We start from the raw sequence: 25,871 nt of genomic DNA, 5'->3' as shown, positions 1-25,871 counted from the left end.
AAACAAACATCCCAATCCAAAAATGGGCAGAAGACCTAAATAGACATTTCTCCAAAGAAGACATACAGATGGCCAAGAAGCACATGAATAGCTGCTCAACATCACTAATTACTAGAAAAATGCAAATCAAAACTACAATGAGGAATCACCTCACACCAGTTAGAATGGGCATCATCAGAAAGTTTACGAACAACAAAATTTGTGGAGGGTGTGGAGAAAAGGGAACCCTCTTGCCCTGTTGGTGGGAATGTAAATTGATACAGCCACTATGGAGAACAGTATGGAGGTTCCTTAAAAAACTAAAAATAGAATTACCATATGATCCAGCAATCCCAATACTGGGCATATACCCAGAAAAAACCATAATTCAAAAACACACATGCACCCCAATGTTCATTGCAGCACTATTTACAATAGCCAGGTCATGGAAACAACCTAAATGCCCATCGACAGACGAATGGATAAAGAAGATGTGGTACATATATACAATGGAATATTACTCAGCCATAAAAAGGAATGAAATTAGGTGATTTGTTGAGACATGGATGGATCTAGAGACTGTCATACAGAGTGAAGTAAGTCAGCAAGAGAAAAAAAATATCGTATATTAACGCATATATGTGGAACCTAGAAAAATGGTATGGACGAACCGCTTTGCAGGGCAGAAATTGAGACACAGATGTAGAGAAGAAACATATGGACACCAATGGGGTAAAGCAGCGTGGGGGGGTGCGGGGGGTGTGTGATGAATTGGGCGACTGGGTTTGACATGTACACCTTGATGTGTATAAAATTGATGACTAATAAGAACCTGCTATATAAAAAAATAAATAAAAGTCAAAAGTTCAAAAAAAAAACAAAAAAGAAATACAAAGGATCATGAGAGATTACTACAAGCAACTATATGCCAATAAAATGGACAACCTGGAAGAAATGGACAAATTCTTAGTAAAGCACAACATTCCAAGACTGAACCAGGAAGAAATAGAAAATATAAACAGGCCAATCACAAGCACTGAAATTGAAAATGTGATTAAAAATCTTCCAACAAACAAAAGCCCAGAACCAGATGGCTTCACAGATGAATTCTATCAAACATTTAGAGAAGAGCTAACACCCATCCTTCTCAAACGCTTCCAAAATATAGCAGAGGGAGGAACACTCCCAAACACATTCTACGAGGCCACCATCACTCTGATACCAAAACCAGGCAAAGATGTCACAAAAAAAGAAAACTACAGGCCAATATCACTGATGAACACAGATGCACAAATCCTCAACTAATTACTATCAAACAGAATCCAACAGCACATTAAAGGGAGCGTACACCATGATCAAGTGGGGTTTATCCCAGGGATGCAAGGACTCTTCAATATACATCAATCAATCAATGCGATACACCACATTAATAAACTGACTAATAAAAACCATATGATCATCTCAATAGATGCAGAAAAAGCTTTCAACGAAATTCAACACCCATTTATAATAAAAACCCTCCAGAAAGTAGGCATAGAGGGAACTTACCTCAGCATAATAAAGGCCATATATGACAAACCCACAGCCAGCATCGTTCTAAATGGTGAAAAACTGAAACCATTTCCACTAAGATCAGGAAGAAGACACTCTCACTAGTATTATTCAACATAGATTTGGGAGTTTTAGCCACTGCAATCAGAGAAGAAAAAGAAATAAAAGGAATCCAAATCGGAAAAGAAGAAGTAAAGTGTCAATGTTTTCAGATTACATGATACTATACATAGCGAATCCTAAAGATGCTACCAGAAAAGTACTACAGCTAATCAATGAATTTGGTAAAGTAGCAGGATACAAAATTAATGCACAGAAATCTCTTGCATTCCTATATACTAATGATGAAAAATCTGAAAGAGAAGTTAAAGAAACACTCCCATTTATCATTACAACCGAAAGAATAAAATACCTAGGAATAAACCAAAAGAAGGAGACAAAAGACCTGTATGCAGAAAATATGACACTGACGAAAGAAATTAAAGATTATTCAAACAGATGGAGAGATATACCATGTTCTTGGATTCGAAGAATCAATATTGTGAAAATGACTCTACTACCCAAAGCAATCTACAGATTCAGTGCAATCCCTTTCAAACTACCAATGGCATTTGTCACAGAACTAGAACAAAAAATTTCACAATTTGTATGGAAACACAAAAGACCCCAAATAGCCAAAGAAATCTTGAGAACGAAAAATGGAGCTGGAGGAATCAGGCTCCTGGACTTCAGACTATATTACAAAGCTGCAGTAATCAAGACAGTATGGTACTGGCACAAAAACAAAAATATAGATCAATGGAACAGGATAGAAAGCCCAGATATAAACCTGCACACATGTGGTCACCTTATGTTTGATAAAGGAGGCAAGAATATTCAATGGGGAAAAGACAGACTCTTCAATAACTGGTGCTGGGAAAACTGGACAGCTACATGTAAAAAAATGAAATTAGAACACTCCCTAACACCATACACAAAAATAAACTCAAAATGGATTAAAGACCTAAATGTAAGGCCAGACACTATCAAACTCTTAGAGGAAAACATAGGCAGAACACTCTATGACATAAATCACAGCAAGATCCTTTTTGTTCCACCTCCTAGAGAAATGGAAATAAAAACAAAAATAACCAAATGGGACCTAATGAAACTTAAAAGCTTTTGCACAGCAAACGAATCTATAAAGAAGACAAAAAGACAACCCTCAGAATGGGAAAAATATTTGCAAATGAAGCAACTGACAAAGGATTAATCTCCAAAATATACAAGCAGCTCATGCAGCTCAATATCAAAAACACAAACAACCGAATCCAAAAATGGGCAGAAGACCTAAATAGACATTTCTCCAAGGAAGATATAGAGATTGCCAACAAACACATGAAAGGATGCTCAACATCACTAATCATTAGAGAAATGCAAATCAAAGCTACAATGAGGTATCACCTCACAGCAGTCAGAATGGCCATAGTTAAAATATCTACAAACAATAAATGCTGGAGAGGGTGTGGAGAAAAGGGAACCCTCTTGCATTGTTGGTGGGGATATAAATTGATACAGCCACTATGGAGAACAGTATGGAGGTTCCTTAAAAAACTAAAAATAGAACTACAATATGGCCCAGCAATCCCACTGCTGGTCATATATCCTGAAAAACCATAACTCAAAAAGAGTCATGTACCACAATGTTCATTGCAGCACTATTTACAATAGCCAGGACATGGAAGCAACCTAAGTGTCCATTGATAGACGAATGGATAAAGAAGATGTGGCACATATATACAACGGAATATTACTCAGCCATATAAAGAAAGGAAATTGAGTTATTTGCAGTGAGGTGGATGGACCTAGAGTCTGTCATACAGAGTGACGTAAGTCAGAAAGAGAAAAACAAATACTGTATGCTAACACATATATATGGAATCTAAAAAAAAATTAAAAAGGTCTGAAGAACCTACGTTCAGACAGGAATAAAGACACAGATGTAGAGAATGGACTTGAGGACACGGGGAGGGGGAAACGTAAGCTGGGACGAAGTGAGAGAGTGGCTTGGACATATATACACTACCAAATGTAAAATAGATAGCTAGTGGGAAGCAGCCGCATGGCACAGGGAGATTAGCTCAGTGCTTTGTGTCCACTACGAGGGGTGATATAAGGAGGGTGGGAGGGAGACACAAGAGGGAGGAGAATTGGGGATATATGTATATGTATAGCTGATTCACTTTGTTATACAGCAGAAACTAACCCACCATTGTAAAGCAATTATCCTCCAATAAATATGTTAAAAAATATACAGATCACCCCATCCCAGACCTACTAATCAGGATTTTCAGGGAAGGACCTTGGAATCTATATATTTCCTTTCCCCCAGTAATTCTGATGATGGGCAAATTTGGAAAGGATTTCACTTCACTACACTATGTCATTGTGGCTAAATATTCTAGTTGGTGCTTTCCCTCCATAATAATTGGTCAAATTTTGTGATTTGTATTTTTCTTGTCTATTTGTTTATTGTGTATACATCTTCTGGATTGTAAATTCAAGCTCCACAAGGGTATATATCAGGCCTGCTTGTTCACTACTCTATCCCCAGCACTAGAACAGTGCTTGGTATGTACTTGATGTTCAGTAATATTTGTGGAATGAAAGAATGAATTTTTTATACTATTTTAAAGGTTACACTCCATTTACAGTTATTACAAAACATTGGCTATATTCCCTGTGTTATACAGTACATCCTTGTAGCCTTTCACTCAACTGTTTGTACCTCCCACTGCCCCATCTCTATATTGCCCTTCCCCTCCCCACCACTGGTAATCATTAGTTTGTTCTTTGTATCTGTGAGTCTGCTTCTTTTTTGTTATATTCACTAATTTGTTGTAGTTTTTAGATTCCATATATAAGTGATATCATATATATTTGTCTTTCTCAGTCTGACTTATTTCACTTAGCATAATGCCCTCCAAGTCCATCCATGTTGCTACAAATGGCAAAATTTTTGTTCTTTTTATGGCTGAGTAGTATTGCAGTGTGTGTGTGTGTGTGTGTGTGTACCACATCTTCTTTATCCATCCATCTGTTGATGGGCACTTGGCTTGCTTCCTTATCTTGGCAATTGTAAATAATGCTGCTAAGAACATTGGAGTGCATGTATTTTTTGAATTAGTGTTTTTATTTTATTTTTTTGATATGTACAGGAGTGGAATTGCTGGATCATATGGTAGTTCTATTTTTAGTTTTTGGAGAAACCTCTATACTGTTTTTCATAGTGGCTGCATCAATTTACATTCCCACCAACACTGTAAGAGGGTTTCCTTTGAACGAATGAACGTTTAACAGAAAGGTGTGCCCTCTATTTATAGCACACAGAATACAAATATATAATAATATACATTTAAACTAATGGCAGTTTGGAATATTGGGTTTTTTTATTATTTTAATAGAAATGTACTTAGAAGCTAATAGGGCCTGAAAGTCCTCATTTTAAATAGCTAATATATTTGAGCTGTCAATACATAGGAGTTATGGTTATAGAAGATACTTATTCTATAAATTTATGAGCAACTCTGGAGGGATAAAGTTTATCCAGGAGACTAAAGATTTGGAAACCAATTATCTCAATTTCCAGTTTCCTCAGTTAAGGAATATGAGTCCCAGAGTGATAAAATAACTTGACCATGGGTCATATAAAATGGTTGAAAAACTGTATTATACTAAATTAGGGGCATTTATTTTGAAACAAAGAAATAAATACTTGAATTCCCTGGTGGCCTAGTGATTAGAATTTGGCGCTTTCACTGCCGTGGCCTGGGTTCAATCCCTGGTCGGGGAACTGAGATTCTGCAAGCCACATGGCACAGCCAAAAATAGGAATAAATACTCTTTACATAATTGATAGCTGGAATGTAGAAGAGGCTATTTGGAGTAAGGTGGTTCCATAGTGAAAAACTGGAACCAAGGCCTAGAATTAATAAGACAATAGATACTGTTTCAGTTTTAGGAAGAACATTTTTGGAAAAAAAAAAAAAACACTATCCAAAAACTGGACTGAGGAACCTTGCAAAGTAGTATGTTCCATATTCCTGAAATTTTCATGCAAAGACTGAATAGCCATCCACCTATAATGCTGAAGAAGGAACTTTTACCTTAAATGGAAGGTTAGACTAGTTGGCTTCTAAGATCCCTTCCATCTTCTATGATTCTTTGAAAATGTAATAAACCCATTAAGATTATGTTTGTATACTGAATTATTTTCCTGGTGCCTTCCAGTTTTGAGAAATATCCAGAGAGGAACTATGTCAGCCCTAGTATGTAATAAATTCCCATATAGTCCCAATGTTCACATATTATTTTACCTTTATCATTATACAGTATATAATCACTCATTTCTCCCAAGAAGGGTGAAAAAAGAAGTTGAAAATAAATGGACATTGGTTTCTGTTTTCTGTTTTCTTCTCTCTTCCTAAGCCTTTATGACCCAAAGGAAGCCAAAAGCATCCTAAGAAAACTGGTATCGTTCTTCTTCTGCCCACACCATCATTTTCCCAAGCATCTGTGGCTAAGATTATTGTGAAAAAGAAGCATCAGCATTTGATAAGCATCAGTATTCAAAGACAGGAAATAGAGAAAGTACATGACAATTTAATGGAACTTTAGTAAGAAGTTGAAATTCTTTACTTTTTCTGAAGTCTAGTAGCTTATTCTCAATGAGACCATATACTGGGAAATTGAAATGGAACTATATTCTTTAAAATAGTGTTTCTTCTATGGGAGAATTTAGCAAAGCTAGGAAAATTAATATCCATAAATATTTGCCTTTTCTACCAGGTAATTTTCACTTGGGAGCCTACAAAGCAATCCATGTGTTTCAGGTTTCACATTTAGCAATGAATGCTAAATACATCAAAGGTACTACATATCCTGAATTTGAAGAGAAAATGCCCCCCCCAAAAAAAAATTATAAAGAAGAATTGATCTTCTTGGACTAACTGAATAGTTCTTCTGTTTTGCCCTGTATTTTTTTTTTTTTTTTTGCAAAATCTTACCACGTAAAAGTTAACTTTATTCATGTTTTTTATTTACATTAGAGAATATCTAAGGTGGCTTTGTATGGACGTGGACCTTGTTGTATAGAAGCAATTCTACTTTTTATACAAAGAAAGGGTACCATAATCAAATTTAGATCTGAAATTATGAAATGCTATTGAATGACTTTCTACACTAAAAGAGAATACACAGGTTTTAAGAATTCTTCTTCCACTTTGTAGATTGGCGTGGCAATTCTACTTTGTAGAGTCACATGTCAAAACTATAAAGGTTACAAACTCTAATCATATAAAATGAGCTTTTTGAAAATTGCATGAGAAACTTGAGAATAAAATTGGTTTTAGACTGCGGCTTCCAAAAAATGTTGGAGTACACATAATTTTCCCTATCCTTCCCACTAAGTACAACTAAAATCCCTGGACATTATATATAAAACAAATATAAGAAGACTGTGAAGGGTGGAAAGAACTCACATCTGCTAGGGACCACAGGACCTAAGGAATAACATAAAAAATATATACATTCATTTATTTATTGTTAACCATTTTTTAATTGAAGTATAGTTCATTTACAATGTTGTGTTAGTTTCAGGTGTACAGCAAAGTGATTCAGTTACATGTATATACACATATATGTATATATATATTCTTTTTCAGATTCTTTTCCATTATAGGTTATTACAAGATATTGAATATAGTACCCTGTGCTAGACAGTAGATTCTTGTTGGTTATCTATTTTATATATAATAGTGTATATATGTTAATCCCAAACTCCTAATTTATCTCTTCCCCCACCCCACTATCCCCTTTGGTAATAAGTTTGTTTTCTATGTCTGTAAGTCTTATTTCTGTTTTGTAAATAAGTTCATTTGTATCATTTTTTTAGATTCCACATATAAGTGATATCATATGATATTTGTCTTTCTCTGTCTGACTTCACTTAATACGATAATCTCTAGGTCCATCTGTGTTGCTGAAAATGGCATTATTTCATTCTTTTTTATGGCTGAGTAATATTCCATTGTATATATATACCACATGTTTATCCATTCATCTGTCAATGGACATTTAGGCTGTCCTATAATTATTAAGGAAATTGAATTCAAAACAATCTCCCCAAAAAAGAATCTACAAGCACCTAAAACCTACAGCTAACATCATACTTTAATGGTGAAAAATAGAATGCTTTCCCTCTGAGACCAGAAACAAGATGTCCACTCTAACCACCTATATTCAATTTGGTAGTAGAAGTTCTAACCAGCACAATAAATCGAGAAAAGGAAATAAAAGATACACATGATTAGCTGTGTAGAAAATCCTAAAGAATCTACAAAACACTCTTACAACTAATAAGTGAATTCACCAAAGTCTCTGGATACAAGATCATCATATAAAAATCAATTGCATGTCTATATAGTAAAAATGAATGCAATGAAATTGAAATTTGAGATATTAATAAATTATTTGCAATCACTCAAAAAATCAAATACTTACATGTAACTCTAACAAAACATGTACAGGACTTGTATGCTGAAAACTACAAAACACTGATGAAAGAAATTCTAACTAAATGGAGAGACATTCTGTGTTCATGTACTGGAAGACTCGACATAGTAAAAATGTAAATTCTCCCCAAATTGATATTCAGGTTTAACATAATTCCTATAAAATTCCAGCAAGATTGTTTGTTGATGTAGACAAGATAATTCTAAAATTCACATGGAAAGGAAATATGCTAGTATAGCTAAAACAGTTCTTGACAAAAAGAATAAAGTGGAAGAAATCCATCTACCCAATTTCAAGACTTATTATATAACTACAGTAACCAAGACTGTGGTATTGGCAGGGTGATAAGACGTATAGATCATTGGAACAGAATGGAGAGCCCAGAAATAGTCCTGCACAACCATGGCCAACTCAGTTGATTTTTGACAAACGTGCAAAAGCAATTCAATGGAGGGAGTCTTTTCAAGAAATGGTGCTGGAACAATTGGATATCTATAGGAAAACATAAATTAACCTTGATGTAAGTCTCACACCTTATACAAAGTGAATTCATAATGGATCAGAGATTTAAATGTAAAAAATAAAACTATAAAAATGTTAGATAACATAGGAGAAAATCTTTGTGGCTTAGGGCTTGGTGAAGAATTCTTAGGAATAGGACTAAAAGCATAATCCATAAAAGAAAAAAGCAGTAGCTTGGACTTCATCAAAATTAAAAAAACTTTTGTGCTGCAAAAGACCAGGATGATGAAAATACAAGCTACAGATGAGGAGAAAATATTTGCAAACCACATATCTGACAAAGAACTCATATCTACTAGAGAATGGGAGAAAATTTTGCAAAACCACATATCTGACAAAAATTCATATCTAGAATATATAAAGTACTTTCAAAACTTAATATTAAGGGCTTCCCTGGTGGCGCAGTGGTTGAGAATCTGCCTGCTAATGCAGGGGATGCGGGTTCGAGCCCTGGTCTGGGAAGATCCCACATGCCGCGGAGCAACTAGGCCCGTGAGCCACAACTACTGAGCCTGCGCGTCTGGAGCCTGTGCTCCGCAACAAGAGAGGCCACGATAGTGAGAGGCCCACGCACCGCGATGAAGAGTGCCCCCGTTTGCCACAACTAGAGAAAGCCGTCGCACAGAAACAAAGACTCAACACAGCCAAAAATAAATTAATTAATTAATTAATTTTAAAAACTTAATATTAAAGAAAAAACAACAATTACAAAATGGACAAGAGACATGAAGAGACATTTCACTGATATATGGATGGCACAAAGCACATGAAAAGATTTTCAGCATCACTAGCCTTTGGGGAAATTAAATTAAGAACTTGATGATCTATTGCTACATGCACCAATGAGAACAGCTAAAAAAAAGAATTACTTATAATACGAAGTCCTGGCAAGAATGCCAAGAAACTGGATCTCTCATACATTGCTGGTAGAAATATAAAATGGCACAACTTTTATGGAAACAATTTGGCAGTTTCTTTTAAAATTAAACATATAATTACCATTTGACCCAGCAGTTGCATTCTTGGGCATTTATCTTAGAGAAATGAAAACTTACATCAGCACAAAAACCTGTACATGACTGTTCATAGAAGCTTTTTAGCTGTATATAATAGCCAAAAATTAGAAACAACCCAAGTGTCCTCCAACAAGTGAAGGGTTAAAAAAACATTGCAAAGAAACAGAAACAAAATGGTACATAAGTATCATGGAAGACTACTTAGCAATAGAAAGGAATGGACTATTGATATATGTGACTTTAATAAATTTCCAGGAAATTAAGCTGAATGAGAAAAGCCAATTTTTTGAAATTTTTGAAGTCACATGCTGTATGACTCCGTTTATATAACATTCTCAAAATGACACAATTATAGAGGTGGAAAACAGATTGGTGGTTGCCAGGGGTTGAGGATGGTGGGAGGGAGGAGAAGAATGGTGTGATAAAGGAACATAGAATTGTACACATATATTGTACAATATCAATTTCCTTTTTCTGTTATGGTGCTATAATTATGTAAAATGTAAATTGGAGAAAACTGAGTGAAGAAGACCAATTTTTGCAACTTCCTGTAACTCGAAATTTATTTTACTATAAAAAGTTTAAAAAATTGGTTCTAAATCTAATAAAATGCAATTTTAGAATACTTAAAATACCCAGGTAGTCATTATGGAGCCAAACAAAGTTACTAGAAGGCACATTTTCACGTACGAAGAGCAAGATTGGAAATGGGATATGAACTATAGTTAGAGCTGCATGCTTGGTTCCTTTCAGAAAAGAACAAATTCATGTTTCTTTTGAAATATTTGGTGGATAATTTTCACCAGAAAAAAAACAAAAACAAAAAAGTGTTCTGCGACGGGCTGCATGTTGCTTGAAAGTCTGAGTATTTAGATAAATATTTCTTCTAATAAGGTATTTTAAAATAAAAGCAATTACTTTTATTTTAACTTATTGAGTAATAATAAAACTGCATTATTCTAGGTATCTACTTATTCTTTTTAATCATATTTTATGTAGTATCCATTCATTATTTTAATGGCTAGAACTGCTAAGGTTTCTATTTTTACAAAACTTTCTCTGCTATTTCTCTTACAAAGACTTGGATTGGGAATCGAAGAAGGAAATATCGTTTAATGGGGATTGAAGTTCCACCTCCAAGAGGAGGCCCTGCTGATTTTTCTGAGCAACCCGAATCTGGTTCTTTATCTGCACTCACACCAGGAGAGGAAGCTGGTCCTGAAGTAGGAGAGGATAATGACAGAAATGATGAAGTATCCATCTGTTTGTCTGAAGGAAGCTCGCAAGGTATTTTATATGCTCCACCTCCTAATGATATCTTTTGTGAATTTGATGCTTTTTTACTTGCTTTTCAGCTTACCGTACTTCAAATCTAAAGTCCTCAAAACATTTGGTTAAACATTTGAAAAGAATAGACATATTTTTATTCTATTTTAAAATAATAGTTGTATATATTTGAAGTGTGCAACATATTTAGATATACATATACGTAGTGAAATGATTACTACAGTCAAGCTAATTAACATATCCATCTCCTCACATAGTTACCTTTGTGTGTGTGTGTGGTGAGAGCACCTGAAATCTACTCCCAAAGCAAATTTCCAGCATACAATATAGTACAGTTGACCCTTAAACAACATGGGTTTGAACTGCACTGGTCCACTTTCAATAAATACATTGGAAAAATTTTTGGAGATTTGCAACAATTTGGAAAAACTTGCAGACAAACCGTGTCGCCTAGAAATATCAAAAAAGTTAAGAAAAAGGTATGTCATGAATGCATAAAATATATGTAATATACATATAACATACAAAATATGTGTTAATCAACTGTTTATGTTATTGGTAAGGCTTCTGGTCAACAGTAGGCTATTAGTAGTTAAGTTTTGGAGGAGTCAAAATTTATACTTGGATTTTTAACTGTGCAGGGGGGTTGGTGCCCATAACCCCCACATTGTTCAAGGGTCAACTGTATTGTTACCTTTAGTCATCATGCTCTACATTAGTTATCTAGACTTATTCATCCTATGTAATTGCAATTTTGTACCCTTTGACCAATATTTCCCCATTTTCCCCACCTCTTCACCCTGGTACCTACCATTCTACTCTCTGCTTCTATGTATTTGACTTTTTTTGATTCCACATGTAAGATCATGCAATGCTTTTCTTTCTGTGTTTGGCTTATTTCAGTTAGCATAATGTCCTCTAGGTTCATCTAAGCAGTCGCAAATGGCAGGATTTTTTTTAAAGACTAATATTCCATTGTATATGTATACCATGGTTTCTTTATCCATTCATCTGTTAATGGACACTTAGGTTGTTTCCATACCTTGACTACTGTGATGAATGCTGCAATGAACATGGAAGCATAGATATCTCTTTGAGGTACTGATTTCATTTCCTTTGGATATATACCCAGAAGAGGAATCGCTGAATCATATGGTAGTTTCATTTTTAATTTTTTGAGGAACTTTCATACTGTTTTTCATAATGGCTCTACCCCTTTTTTCCATATCCTCACCAACACTTGTATTTTACCTTTTTGATTTTTAATGCTTCCACCTAAGCAGTCTCCCACATCGTCATCACAAAAAGTGACACTCATCTACCACAATAATGATCTCCATGATTTGAAATATTGGTTATTACAACAATCCATAAATTATAGTATATGATCGTTTTAATTTTATTGGAATTCTAGTCAATTTGGGTTAGAGCAATTTAAATGCATTGTAATCAAAGAGAGTATGGTATAATGTATAATGTGACAAATACCAGACTAGTAGTTGGATAACCTGGGTACAAGTCCTAGATCTTCCACTAGCTGATTATGTGACTTCAGGCAAAGTATTTAATTCATCATGCTTTAGTTTTCTCATCTGCAAAATAAGGGAATTAGGCCGGATCATCTTTATAATACTTCTCAGTGCTTCCCTAAATGAGAATTCAAATAATAACATGTAATTATACCATTTGTCTGTGAGAAGTATTTTTCATTTGACTTCAAGCATAGAAAGAGTCCTCTCCTGACACTTTTTTTATGAACACTTTTATTGAGGTTTAATTTACATAGAATAAAATTCATCCATTGCAAAAGTAGAATTCAATGATTTTTAGTAAATTTATAGTTGTACAACCATCACCATCACTAAAATCAAATTTTAGAATAATCTCTTCAAATCACTAAAATCCAATTATAGAATATTTTCACCACTTCAAAAAATTTCCTTGAGCCCATTTTCAGCCAGTACCCACTCCCACCTCCAAACCTAGGCAACCACAGATCTGATTTCTGACTATATAAATTTGTCTTTTCTGGGCATTTCATATAAATGAATCATATAATATATAGTGGGGGGGTTGCATCTGTAATAGAGAGAGAGAATTTTGCATTGGCCCATTTTGTTTGTTTTTATTTTATCGATTTTATAGGGTATTTACACTATATTTTCCAGTTTATTTTTGCCTTCTAAATTTGCTTATGGGGTTTTCAAATGTCAGAACTTTTGTTTGTAATTTTTGTATTGTTAAATATACCAATTCTTTCCTTTATGGTTTGTGACTTTGGTGTCAGGATTACAAAATCCTTCCTTGTACTACAATTATGTAAACATACCCCATGTTTGCTTCATGTATCCTTATGGTTTCATTTTTACAACATGATATTTATCCCACCTAGAAATTGTTTTGCTTTAAGATACGTGAAGACAATACCTAATTTTGTTTTTCCAAATTTTAATCAAAGATAGATAGATAGATAGATAGATAGATAGATAGATAGATAGATGACAGAGAAATAGATAGATAGACACAAATTCATGTATGTATACATACACACATGGATTAAACTCTGGATTTCCTATTATGTTAGATTGATCTGATTGTTTATAATTGTGGTTTTATAAGATATCTGAAGATCTGGCAAGGCTCTCATTCTTAGCTCTTGTAGTACACTGATTCTTCTAGATGAACTTAGTTCATACCTTTACCCAATACCCCTCCCCAAATTCATTTAAGATTTTTATTGTTACTGCACTAAATGGATAGGATAATGTGGGAAGATGAATGCAGTTTTGCATGTGCTGAGTTTTAAATGAGGGCAGGACATCCATGTGGAGCTGTCCAGCAGACCCTTGGATAATATGGGTCTGGAGCTCAGAAGAAGGGGTAAGATATGAGAAGAAATATTGGAGTCACCCACATCGAGGCCAAAAAAAAATGTCTAGCCATAGAAATAGATGATTTAGTTAGGTGAGAAAATGGAAAACAAGAAAGGAAGATGGACAAGGACAGTGTGTTGAGAAATATCCAGATTCCTGGAGGAGAAAAAGGAGCCATTGAAAGAATGGTCAGATATAGGAGAATCAAGATAGTATGCTATTACCAAAACCAAGGAAAGAAAAAGATTTCAGAAGGAAGAGGCATCATTATCTCAATGGTCTCATAGAGGTTGAGTAGAAATTCCTCTCATATAAGGCATCTAAAGTTGTTAAAGTTATATAAGTGGACGATAGAACAGTGGTATGAGGGAGTGGAGGGAGAGAGATATGGGGAGCTGTTGTTCAATGGATATAAAGTTACAGTTACAGAAGAGGAGAACTGCTGAACAACTCAGTGCCTGTAGTTAGTAATAAGTGATTGTATACTTAAAAACTTAAGAGGGTAAATCATGTTAAGCATTTGTAACACAAAAAAAGGGACACAGGGAAACTTTTGGAGGTGATGGATACGTTTATTACTTGGATTGTGGTGATGGCAACAAAAGTATATACACGTTCAAATTCACCAAATTGTATACATTAATTATGTGCAGCTTTTGTGTACAAATATTTTCAGTGATTCTAAATAGATCCTTAGCGAATGATGTCTGGCAGCTATTTGAGGGATAGTGGGGAAGTAGGGATTTGTATGTTTCTATGGGTGGGTCAGAGAGCTGTGAGGAAATATTCTGATAAAAGGAAATTACATAAGCCCTTAAGGGGAGTTTGATTCCCCAACTCCATCTTCCCCACCTAAAAGGGAATTTTAAAAAATAAAGTAGTTAATGGGAAAAAAGTGAGTTAATTTTAAGGTTGCTAATGGACCACTGCTCCTACACTAGCATCCTTTGTCATTTAATAGCGTGCTCTCTAGACAGCTGACATAGTAATCAAGATCTAATGAGAAAAAGGAGAGAGAATTTAATGCATGAATCAAAAAACACTTGATGGGAAGTGAGATTGCCTAGGATTCCTCTCGGTGGCTTATTTTTCACAGCTGCATGGTAACCTTTTCATTCTCATCAGAAATTGCAAAATAAAAGCATAAAAGAATTTTCAAATACTGAAAAGAGTCTTTTTCTGTATGGTTTCCTACTAGTGCTGTCCTGTTACCATCCTCATTTTACTGATGGAAAATACTAATCTGATTTAACTGTGTGATTCTTTTGTGACAATTAAGTGAATTGTATCATCCAGCCTAGATTAATATAATACCTTTAAAATATGCTGACCATATTCTCTTCCAGTTATGAAAATGTAGTCGAATGTATGTTTACTTTGAGCTTCCATTAATTACATCTTAGAGATATGGAGGCAAGATAATCAGAGTAGCTTCCCATACTATTTCAAAAAACTAACAACTTGAAACTCAGGGTCCTTTATAATACAGCTGTTGATTCAATAGGGTTAGAGTCTTTTAAATGTCTAAGAAGAAAAAAATGTCTTTAAATCAGGGCTCACATTTTATATGTCAAAAAACAATTAAAATCACTTTAAAATATTCTAGAAAAAAACTCTACAAGCAAAAACAAGGATTATTTTTTAAAACACAGTAAAAGGCAGGGTTAGCCAAAGTCACGAAAAAGTGCTGTTGATCTTTTAGTGGTTTCAAGTCCATTCTTTTGCTTCTGGGAGAGTAGGTACTTCCCTGATACATAGCTTCTGACTTACCTCTAATTTCCTCCTTCTACTTCCCACCTTCGCTTCTCCCATTTCCTTTGCCTTTCCATGTGTGGAGGTGAAGTGAAAGGAGATGTGGTTGGGATTGATAAAGAAAAGGCTACCTGGATTCACCCCCCACACCCAACTGCAAACTTTAGCAAATGTAATAGATGACTCAGCTCCTTAATTTCAAGTTTTGTGTCTACCAAAATATATTTATGGTTGAGCAACTTTAAAAATTTATACTATCCTGAGAAGTGAACTGTCTAAAGTATAGGAACAATTAACATCTATAACGTTAAATTCATTAAATTTTATAACAAAGCCTCTTTTCAACTGTACCTATTATGTATGTGGATATGCACATGAAAGATAATTCTGCGTACAGTTACTTAGTGTGAGCATGCGGCCACCACATAAAGTGCCCTCTAGAGTTTTCACTGATTAGTAATTCTACTTATTTGTTTATTTTCCAATTAAGAGAGCTGCTTTTGTTGAGTAATAACCAGACAAATTGACAGTATTTAGCTTTCAAACTTTTACAAATGTGGAAGCTATCTGTAAGCAAAAGAAAACATGCCTTATTCAGCTGTATCATTTCATACCTTTTTATTTTAGAAATCCTCAAAACAGTTTTTATATGCATCTTATAAAAGAATCAAATGATGGATGAATCTGTTGCTGGTAAAGCAGAACTGTGTACCAAGGTATGAGCAAGTGAGAACAGAAATGTAAGGCAAACCTCTAAGGAATGATACCAGTAAAGATCTGTTGATGAGCAATATAACTCCTATTCTGAGGGCACCAGTACTAATACGAGCTCTGCAGCTAAATCTGATGACAATTTTCCCTTCCTTCATATCATTTAGTTGCTGATTACACAGGACTTGAAATGCGGTGATTTGAAATGTCCTAATAATTAATAAAATTTCCTCTATCTAGGAACCACTTTTTTTTTTAACTTTTTATTTTATATTGCAGTATAGCCGATTAACAATGTTGTGATAGTTTCAGTTGCACAGCAAAGCGACTCAGCCATACATATACATGTATCTATTCTCCCCCAGACTCCCCTCCCATCCAGGCTGCCACATAACATTGAGCAGAGATCCCTGTGCTATACAGTAGGTCCTTGTCGGTTATGCTTTTTAAATATAACAGTGTGTACATGATATAAATCCCCAAAACTCCCTAACTATCCCTTCCCTCCACCCTTCTCCCACTGGTAACCGTTAAGTTCATTCTCAAAGTCTGTGAGTCTGTTTCTGTTTTGTAAGTACGTTCATTTTTATTGTTTCTTTTTAGTTTCCACATATAAGTGATATCATATGATATTTCTCTTTCTCTGTCTGACTTACTTCACTCAGTATGAAAATCTCTAGGCGCATCCATGTTGCTGCAAATGGCATTATTTCATTCTCTTTTTATGGCTGAGTAATATTCCATTGTATATATGTACCACATCTTCTTTATCCATTCCTCTGTCAATGGACATTAAGGCTGCTTCCATGTCTTGGCTATTGTAAACAGTGCTGCAATGAACATTGGGGTGCATGTATCCTTTTGGACCATGTTTTTCTCCCGATATATGCCCAGGAGTGTGATTGCAGGGTCATATGGTAGTTCTATTTTTAGTTTTTTAAGGAACCTCCATACTGTTCTCCATAGTGGCTGTACCAATTTACATTCCCACCCACAGAGTAGGAGGGTTAGGAACCACTCTTTTATAGAAAAAAATCAATTGAATTTTTAGTGGACTTTGCGTTAAAACTCTGGTAAAACTTCCCTGAATATATATTTTTTTAAGCCTTTTTAAAAAAAATTTATTTATTAATTTATGGCTGTGTTGGATCTTCGTTTCTGTGCAAGGGCTTTCTCTAGTTGCGGCAAGCGGGGGCCACTCTTCATCGCGGTGCGCGGGCCTCTCACTGTCACGGCCTCTCTTGTTGCGGAGCACAGGCTCCAGATGCGCAGGCTCAGTGGTTGTGGCTCACGGACCTAGTTGCTCCATGGCACGTGGGATCCTCCCAGACCAGGGCTCGAACCCGTGTCCCCTGCAATGGCAGGCAGATTCTCAACCACTGCACCACCAGGGAAGCCCCTTCCCTGAATATCTTTCATTCTCAATGCACTCATGTGAGTTCCTGGATGAGCAATGTTTTCCTCCTAGTCATTTCCCATGTTCATACACGGCACCCTTATATGTCTTTCCATGGGAAGGAATGGACTCAAAAAATCTTAGGAGAACTGATAACTATTTTTGTTCTGCTTTCTATGGTGAAATAAATTGTTCATTACCGAGGGGCTGAGAACTTCCACTAGTATTTATCCAAATAATCTATGACATGGCTGTGCAGAAAGAAAAGAGAGAACATTAGCCCTATTTTTCTAAGGGATAGAGGTAGGGGAAATCTTAAGACAGAGGATTATCTTGTAGACACACCATGCTGTGAATTAGCCACTTCCCCTAGCCCAGCACAGAGAATTTTTTAGTACACTGATTTTTCTGAGTTAATTTTTCTTTTATTTTTTCTTTTCTCATTTTTTAAACTATCGAGGTTTTTAAAAAATTTCATTGCTGTTTTATTAGTATGACAGCCAGGGATTGACTACTCATTCATACTTACAGCATGCAAACTTCTTTTTCCAGTTTTGTTGAGATATATTGACCTACAGCACAGTATAAGTTTAAGGTGTACAACATAATAATTTGACTTACATACATCATCAAATGATTACCACAAAAGTTTTAGTAAAAATCCCTCACCTCATATAGAAACAACGTTAAAGAAATAGAAAAAAAAATTTTTTCCTTGTGATGAGAGCTCTTAGGATTTACTCTCTTAACAATTTTCATTTATAACACACAGCAGTGCTAATTATCTTTATCATGTTGTGCATTACATCCCTAGTATTTATTTATCTTATAACTGGAAGTTTGTACCTTTTGACCACCTTCATCCAATCTCCCATCCACCCACCCCCTGCCTCTGGTAGCCACAAATCTGATCTCTTTTTGTATGAGTTTGTTTGTTTCTGAAGTATAATTGACCTACAATGCTTTGTTAATTCCTGATATAAAAAAATAGTGATTCAATATTTCTATACACTTCAAAACATTCACCAGGACAAGTATAGTTGTCATGTGTCACTACGAAGATATTATATAATTATTGACTGTAATTCCCCACACTGTACATTTCATACCTGTAACTAATTTATTTTGTAATTGAAAGTTTCTACCAATTAATCTTCCTCAACTATTTCTCTCCTGCCCCCACCCCACCCCATCTGACAACCACCTGTTTGTTCTCTGTATCTATGACTCTATTTCTTTTTGATTAGTTTGTTCATCTGTTTTGTTTTTTAGATTCCACATATAAGTGAAATCACACAGTATTTGTCATTCACTGTTTGACTTATTTCATTTAGCATAATACCCTCTAGGCCCATCCACGTTTTTGCAAATGGCAAGATTTCATTCTTTTTATGGCTGAGTAATATTCCACTGTGTGTGTGTGTATGTGTGTGTGTGTGTGTGTATACCAGATTTTTCTTTATCCATTCATCTATCAATGGTCACTTAAGTTGCTTCCATTTCTTGGCTATTGTAAGCAATGCTGCAATGAACATAGGGGTGCATATATCTTTTTGAATTAGTGTTCTCATTTTCTTTGGTGAATACCCAGAAGTGGAATTGCTAGATCATATGGTAGTTTTATTTTTAATTTTTGAGGAGTCTCCATGCTGTTTTCCATAGTATCTGCCAGCACCAATGTACATTCCCACTAACGGTACACGAGGGTTCCCTTTTCTCCCCATCCTCACCAACAGTTGTTATTTCTTGCCTTTTTGATAATAGGCATTCTGGCAGATGTGAAGTGATATCTCACCATGGTTTTGATTTGCATTTCTGTAATGATTAGTGATGTTGAGCATCTTTTCCTGTTGGTCATCTGTATGTCTTCTTCGAAAAAAATGTCTATTCAGGTCCTCTACTCATTTTTTACTTGGGTTGTTTGTATTTTTGATATTGAGTTGTATGAGATCTTGGTATATTTTGAATCTTAACCCCTTATCGGATACATCCTTTGCAAATATTTTCTCCCATTCAGTAGGCGGCCTTTTAGTTTTGTTGACAGTTTCCTTTACTGTGCAAAAGCTTTTTAGTTTGATGTAGTCTCGTTTGTTCATTTTTGCTTATGTTTTCCTTGACTGAGGATATATATCCAAAAAAATACTGCTAAGACTGATGTCAAAGAACTTATTACCTATGTTTTCTTCTAGAAGTTTTATAATATCAGGTCTTACAGTTAAACCTTTAATCTGTTTTGAGTTTTTGTATATGGTGTGAGAAAGTAGTCTATTTTGATTCTTTTCTATGTAGCTGACTAGTTTTTTAAACACTATTTATTGAAGAAGCTGTACTTTCCCTATTGTATATTCTTGCCTCCCTGGTCATAGATTAATTGCCCTTATAAGTGTGGGTTCATTTCTGGGCTCTCTGTTTGGTTCTGTTGATCTATGTATCTGTTTTTGTGCTAGAATCTTACTGTTGATTACTGTAGCTTTGTAGTATAGTATGAAATCAAGGAGCGTGCTACCTCTTGTTTTGTTCTTCTTTCTTAAGATTATTTCAGCTATTCGGGGTCTTTTGTGTTTCCATACAAATTTTAGAATTATTTTTTCTAGTTCTTTGAAAAATGCCATTGGTATTTTGGTAGGGAATGCATTGAATCTGTAAATTGCTTTGGGTAGTATGGTTCTTTTAACAATATTAATTCTTCCAACCCATGAATGCAGAATTTCTTTCCATCTGTTTTGTCATCTTCAATTTCTTTCCTCAGTATCTTATAATTTTCAGAGTACAGATCTTTTACCTCCTTAGTTAGATGTATTCCCTGGTAATTTATTCTTTTTGATGCGATTGTGAATGGGATTGTTTTCATAAATTCTCTTTCTGGTAGTTCACTGTTAGTGTATAGAAACACAACAGATTTCTGCATATTAATTTGCTATCCTGCAACTTTACCAAATTCATTGACGAGTTCTAGTAGTTTTTAGTGGTATCTTTAGTATTTTCTATGTATAGTGTCATATCATCTGCAAACAGTAACAGTTTTCCTTGTTCCTTTCCAATTTAGTTGTCTTTTATTTCTTTTTCTTATCTGATTGCTATGTCTAGGACTTCAATACTATGTTGAATAAAAGTGGTGACAGTGCCACTCACTGATGGGCAGAGTTGTGTCCCACAGTCTCTGGCTATAGGGCCCTGGGAGTCCTGGGGTTAGTGCAGGTGCACTGGTGACCTGGGCCAGGTCCTGGGCACTCTGGTGGATGTGGTCAGGTCCCAGAGCAGCTGGGAGCTTAGGAGATCCTAAGGCAGTCAGCTTGCTCATGGGTGAGGCTGTGTCCCTTCCTGGCTAGCTGTTTGGCCTGGGGCATCCCAGAACTGGTGCCCACCGGTTGGTGGGCAGGGTGGGTCCTGGCACTAATAAGCTAGAGGGGGGATTCCAAAGTAGTGCTTACCAGCACCAGTGTCCTTATGGTGGAATGAACTCCCCCAAATGGCTACTGCCAGCGTCTGTGTCTCCAAGATGAGTTTTAATTGCCTCCTGCTTCTCCAGGAGGCTCTCCAAGATCAGCAAGTACATCTGACCCAGGCTCCTTTCAAATTACTGCTTCTGCCCTGGATCTTGGAGGGTGTGAGATTTTGTGTGTGACCTTTAAGAGTGGAGTCTTTTTCCCACAGCCCTCTGGCTCTCCTGAAAGTAAGCCCTGCTGCCCTTCAAAGCCAAACTTTCTGGGTGGCTCATCTTCCCAGTGCAGGACCCCTGGGCTGAGGAGCCTGATGTGGGGCTTCAATCCCTTGCTCCTTGGGGAGAACCTCTGCAATTATAATTATCCTCCTGTTTGTGGGTCACCTTCACCAGGTGTATGGGTCTTCACTGTACTGTGTCTTCACCCCTCCTACCCCTCTTCTTGTGGCTCCTTCATTATATGTCTAGCAGTAAAGATTCTTTTCTGCTAATCTTCATGTTGCTCTCATGGATAGTTGCTCTGAAATAGTTGCAATTTTGGTATGCCCATGGGAGGAGGTGAGCTCAGGGTCTTCCTACTCTGCCATCTTGGCCACTCCCCCTACAGTATCAGAATACTAAATTTTGATCATAAAAAGAATACATGTTCATTATATAAAATATTGGAACATACAATGAAAAAGTTAGAAATAATCCTACCCCTCAGTGATATCCTCTCTTGAAATGGGGGTGAGAGAATACTTATGCCAGTGTTTTCTCTGCATATATACAGGTTTGTTTGTGTGTGTGTGTATACTCATATACACATCCCTTTTTACAAAATTGAAAATGTACTATATTTATAGCTTTATATCATGTATTTGAACATTATTTGTATCACTTTTTTCTTGTTAAAATGAGCAATACATGTTTATTGTAGAAAATATTTAAATATAAATAAGCAAATGAAAGAAAATAGGAAATATTAAAGCAAGTAAATTAGACAAAATGAAGAGTAATAAAAGTTGCCTGTAATTTCAATCAGAAATAATAATGGCAATGTTTTGGTATAAATAACATCAGTCTTTCTTTTCTCCATGAAAATGTATACTTTTTTTCTTTTACAAAATTAAGATCACAGTGTACCTATAGAGTAGATTTTGTCACCTTCAGTTTTTCTCCTTCCAATAGATCATGAATATTCTCTTTATTATCAACTATTCTTCTACTTCATTTTTAGTGGCTTTCTAGTATTTATTGTAAGGATAAGCCCTACATGATTTATCCAAGCCTTCATTGTTAAGCACATAGGTTACTTCATTTTTTTTAATTATAAACAGCACAGTGATGACCATCCTTAAATTCAAATCCATCCACACTTATTTCCTTAGAATACATTGTTAGAAGTAGAATTGCCATTTGTGTCTTTTTACAATAGAGAAATTATTTAAGTGATTTTGAAAAAAGCATTCTCAATAAAGTTTTAAGGAATGAAAAATGAAATCATGGCCTTCTTTGTTTCTGTAGAGGAGTCCAGTGAAGTTGTTCCAAATGAGGCAAGGGCTCATAAGGAGGAGAACCACCATACAGTATCCGCAGATAATGTGGTATGTACGTTTTGAAATTCTTTCCTCATTACATGATGGATTCCAAGGATTTGTTTCCAGTTGGTGACAATATCAGCGTTGTCAGAATAAAGTCTTGCTTCACTTCACAAACCAAAATGGATCTGTTACCAATGCAATGATATATCTTATAGGGTTTAATAAATGAAATTTAAAGCAATGTCATTTGTACCATTTTTTAATTTGAGATTTGCAAATATAAAAACCTAATGCTTACTACACATGTGACATTTTATACATAACAAGTTATTTTGCTTCAACACATTTAGCAAAGAGCAGATTTCTTCTCATTTGACAGATGGCAGAGTTAAAAAAGTTTAGCCTGAGACCATGGAGGAAGGCTTTCTTAGTTCTGGGACTTGTATCCAAGGATTCCTGATTCTTGTGTTCTTTGTTCAGACCATACCTATCTATACTGTTTTTGGAAACTTTTCTTCTTTTTAGTTAAATTGGACTCTGCTAGTCATCTTAAAAATTGCAGCAATGGAAGAAAGGCAGTATTAAGAAACTGAATAGCAAGCAGACACAGCCTACATGTGGATTAAACTGAGTTTGTGAAAATGTAAACATTGATATATAGAGATCTTCTCTAAGCAGCTGTATTAGCAGCATCTGTTTATATTCTGACTCCATCAAATAATACAGAAATCAAGATGGTATTAACCTGAAGTCAGACATAAAGGCAAATGTCATTGTCCTTTTGCTTTTGCTTTTGAATCAGTGTTTTGTGCTTGTGCTTGATTGCAGACTTTACAAATGGTCCCTATAATGGATTTTTCTGTTACAAAATGGCTGTAACTTCAAGATTTACCCTAGCTTCCATTACAAACATTATTTATCTGACACTATAATTCTATCACATCTCCTTAATAAAAGTTGAGCACATAAAATACAGTTTTGTTCTTTTTTTGTTAGATTTCGACAATATATAACAGTGTTTTCCACATACAGAGTGTAGTTTAGGATTGCATTTTACTGATTTCAGTCCTGATTTAAGTTTATATTTGACCCTTCTAACAGTAAATTGAATGGGCATATAGGAAAACATACTTTTATTCTGAGGCAAAGTTGTGTTTTCATTAGATAGCTAGTAATAATTGTTTTCCGCAATTATTAATTGTGCTAATATTCTTAATTCCACCAAGTAATAATCTCCTTTGCTCCAGATTTGAGTAATACTATTACAAATTATATACAATTATTTACAAATTGGAACTCTTTTCCCCTAAAGACATGCTCATTTTTAGTCTGAATTTCTCAACATTGGATCTCCCCTGTGGCAGACATTTGAAGATAATGAATGAAGTCATGGCATGGGATGACTCACAGTCACTTAGGCACCTAATTTTTCAAGAGCAATTGATTTTCAGAGACAAAACTCCAAACTTTCAAAAGTTGATCTCCTCTGCCTATAACTTTTGAATGTCCCCAATTATTCATGGATGACAAATCACAAAGACATACAAGACCTATTTATATGTGCAAATCTATACAGTGGCCCTTGGGGCCTTCCTCCCTGGATTACTTAGCTCTTTTTTCCCAGAACCAATCCAAATAGAAAAATCTAAAAAACAACATCGAAAAAGATATCAAATCTGCATTCTGGTGAGAGATGACATGATTAAGCCCCAAGTTTATAGTGATTATAATAGAAAACAAAACATTAGATTCATCTCCAGGCAGCAGTAGAAAGCAACTTCATTGCAGCTGTCCTCCTGACTCAGAAGCCTGCAGGTCACAAACACTGTTATGGTATCATGTCCTCATAGGCAATGTATCAAATATGATCATTCCCAGTTCATTTGTGATTTTTAATCACCATATCTATTGCTGGGTAGGAAACTTGATTTCAAATTCTGCCTACGACATGTTGCTATTAATGTGATTGTTCTTAAAAGACTGCCTAGTGACTAACTCTAGCTTAGCTTTTCTCTTTTTTAAATTTTCTTTTGGGTTGGCAGGATTTAAATGTTTAAAAGTGTTTTTTCTTAACTGTGTTTTTCATATGCAAAAGAAAAATTAAAGCCGATTTTGTTTTTTCGTTTTGCTTTTGCTTTTTTTAAAAAAAATTCTATGATTAGAGAACTTGCCTTGCCTCCATGGTTGGAGCTTAATGGTCACTTTTTTTTCCATCAGTGCTAAGCTGTTTTGTTCATTCTTTTGACAAATATTTAATTAGTACCTACTGTGTGCGAGATACTGTACGAATTATGCTGTACCTTAATTCTAAAGCTAAGGGCAGTTTAGTGCGTCTCTTGTTCTGGCTCTCTTCTCCTTCTTACTGTCTAGTGAAGGAAACAAATCATCCTGCTCTTTTCGCCATTACATTATAAATGTCTGCTTTCAATTGTATAACTAATGGAGTGCTGTAAATAAGTGAATTTTTAAAAAATTATATTTGACTTTGCAATACATGTCATATGTTGATATTTTACATTACAAGTTGCAAAGAGATATATGGAAACTTAAAAAAGAAAGCCCTTCCAACCAATTAAATTTGGTTATCATTAAATAGACTACACTTATAGGAAGCAAGCTCCCTTCCTGGAGGGCACTATTTAAGCAGAGTTCGAATGCCTACTTTTTCAGGGATATTGTGAAAGTGTTTTTTTCTGTTTTAAATAGTATCACAATAATTTTCTGTTACTAAGGGAGGTGGCTCAGACACATACTGGGTGTAAAGCTGAGGAGCCAGTCAGTTAGAGTTATTCTGGATAACCTAGACTAGATAACCCCATCACTAAAACTGAATATTGAATGTATATATGCTCTATACATTATTGAGTATAGTGATGATCAGATATATATTTAGCAAAACTTCTTTACTTGTGTTACAGAAAATAGAAATTATTGATGATGAAGAAAGTGACATGATAAGTAATTCTGAAGTAGAACAAGTGAATTCTCTCTTGGATTATAAGGTAAAAGTATTTTCAGATTCTGAATTTTTTAAGAGAAGGTATTAAAGGAGGCAGACTTTTACAGTACCTATGTACCGGTTTATTTCACTTCCATTTGATAAATTAGGTATACCGGGACTCTGCATTGACTCTCTCAGGCACTTGGATATCAGTCAGAGTGCCGAACATTTTAATTAATGCTGGCTGGTTTAGTGGTTATGGTTTTAAGCACAGTTTGCTGAGCATGAGTAATTATTGATGGTGTATGGCAAGATGAGGCATAGTG

The 25,871-nt window shown here is 35.2% G+C and overlaps 1 protein-coding gene across 1 annotated transcript in view; it reads left to right on the top strand.

The window, feature by feature from the left end:
- HDX (highly divergent homeobox) overlaps positions 1 to 25,871 on the top strand; it is a 158,971-nt gene that overhangs the window by 123,052 nt on the left and 10,048 nt on the right. Inside the window, exons 6-8 of the mRNA XM_061178991.1 lie at positions 10,700 to 10,907; positions 22,588 to 22,667; positions 25,523 to 25,606. Of these exons, the coding sequence (XP_061034974.1) occupies positions 10,700 to 10,907; positions 22,588 to 22,667; positions 25,523 to 25,606 (372 nt within the window). The remainder of the gene's footprint in view (positions 1 to 10,699; positions 10,908 to 22,587; positions 22,668 to 25,522; positions 25,607 to 25,871) is intronic.

The sequence above is a fragment of the Eubalaena glacialis genome, chromosome X (genome assembly GCF_028564815.1).
Source record: "Eubalaena glacialis isolate mEubGla1 chromosome X, mEubGla1.1.hap2.+ XY, whole genome shotgun sequence".
NCBI lineage: Eukaryota > Metazoa > Chordata > Mammalia > Artiodactyla > Balaenidae > Eubalaena > Eubalaena glacialis.
This window is presented reverse-complemented; position numbering and strand designations above follow the sequence as displayed.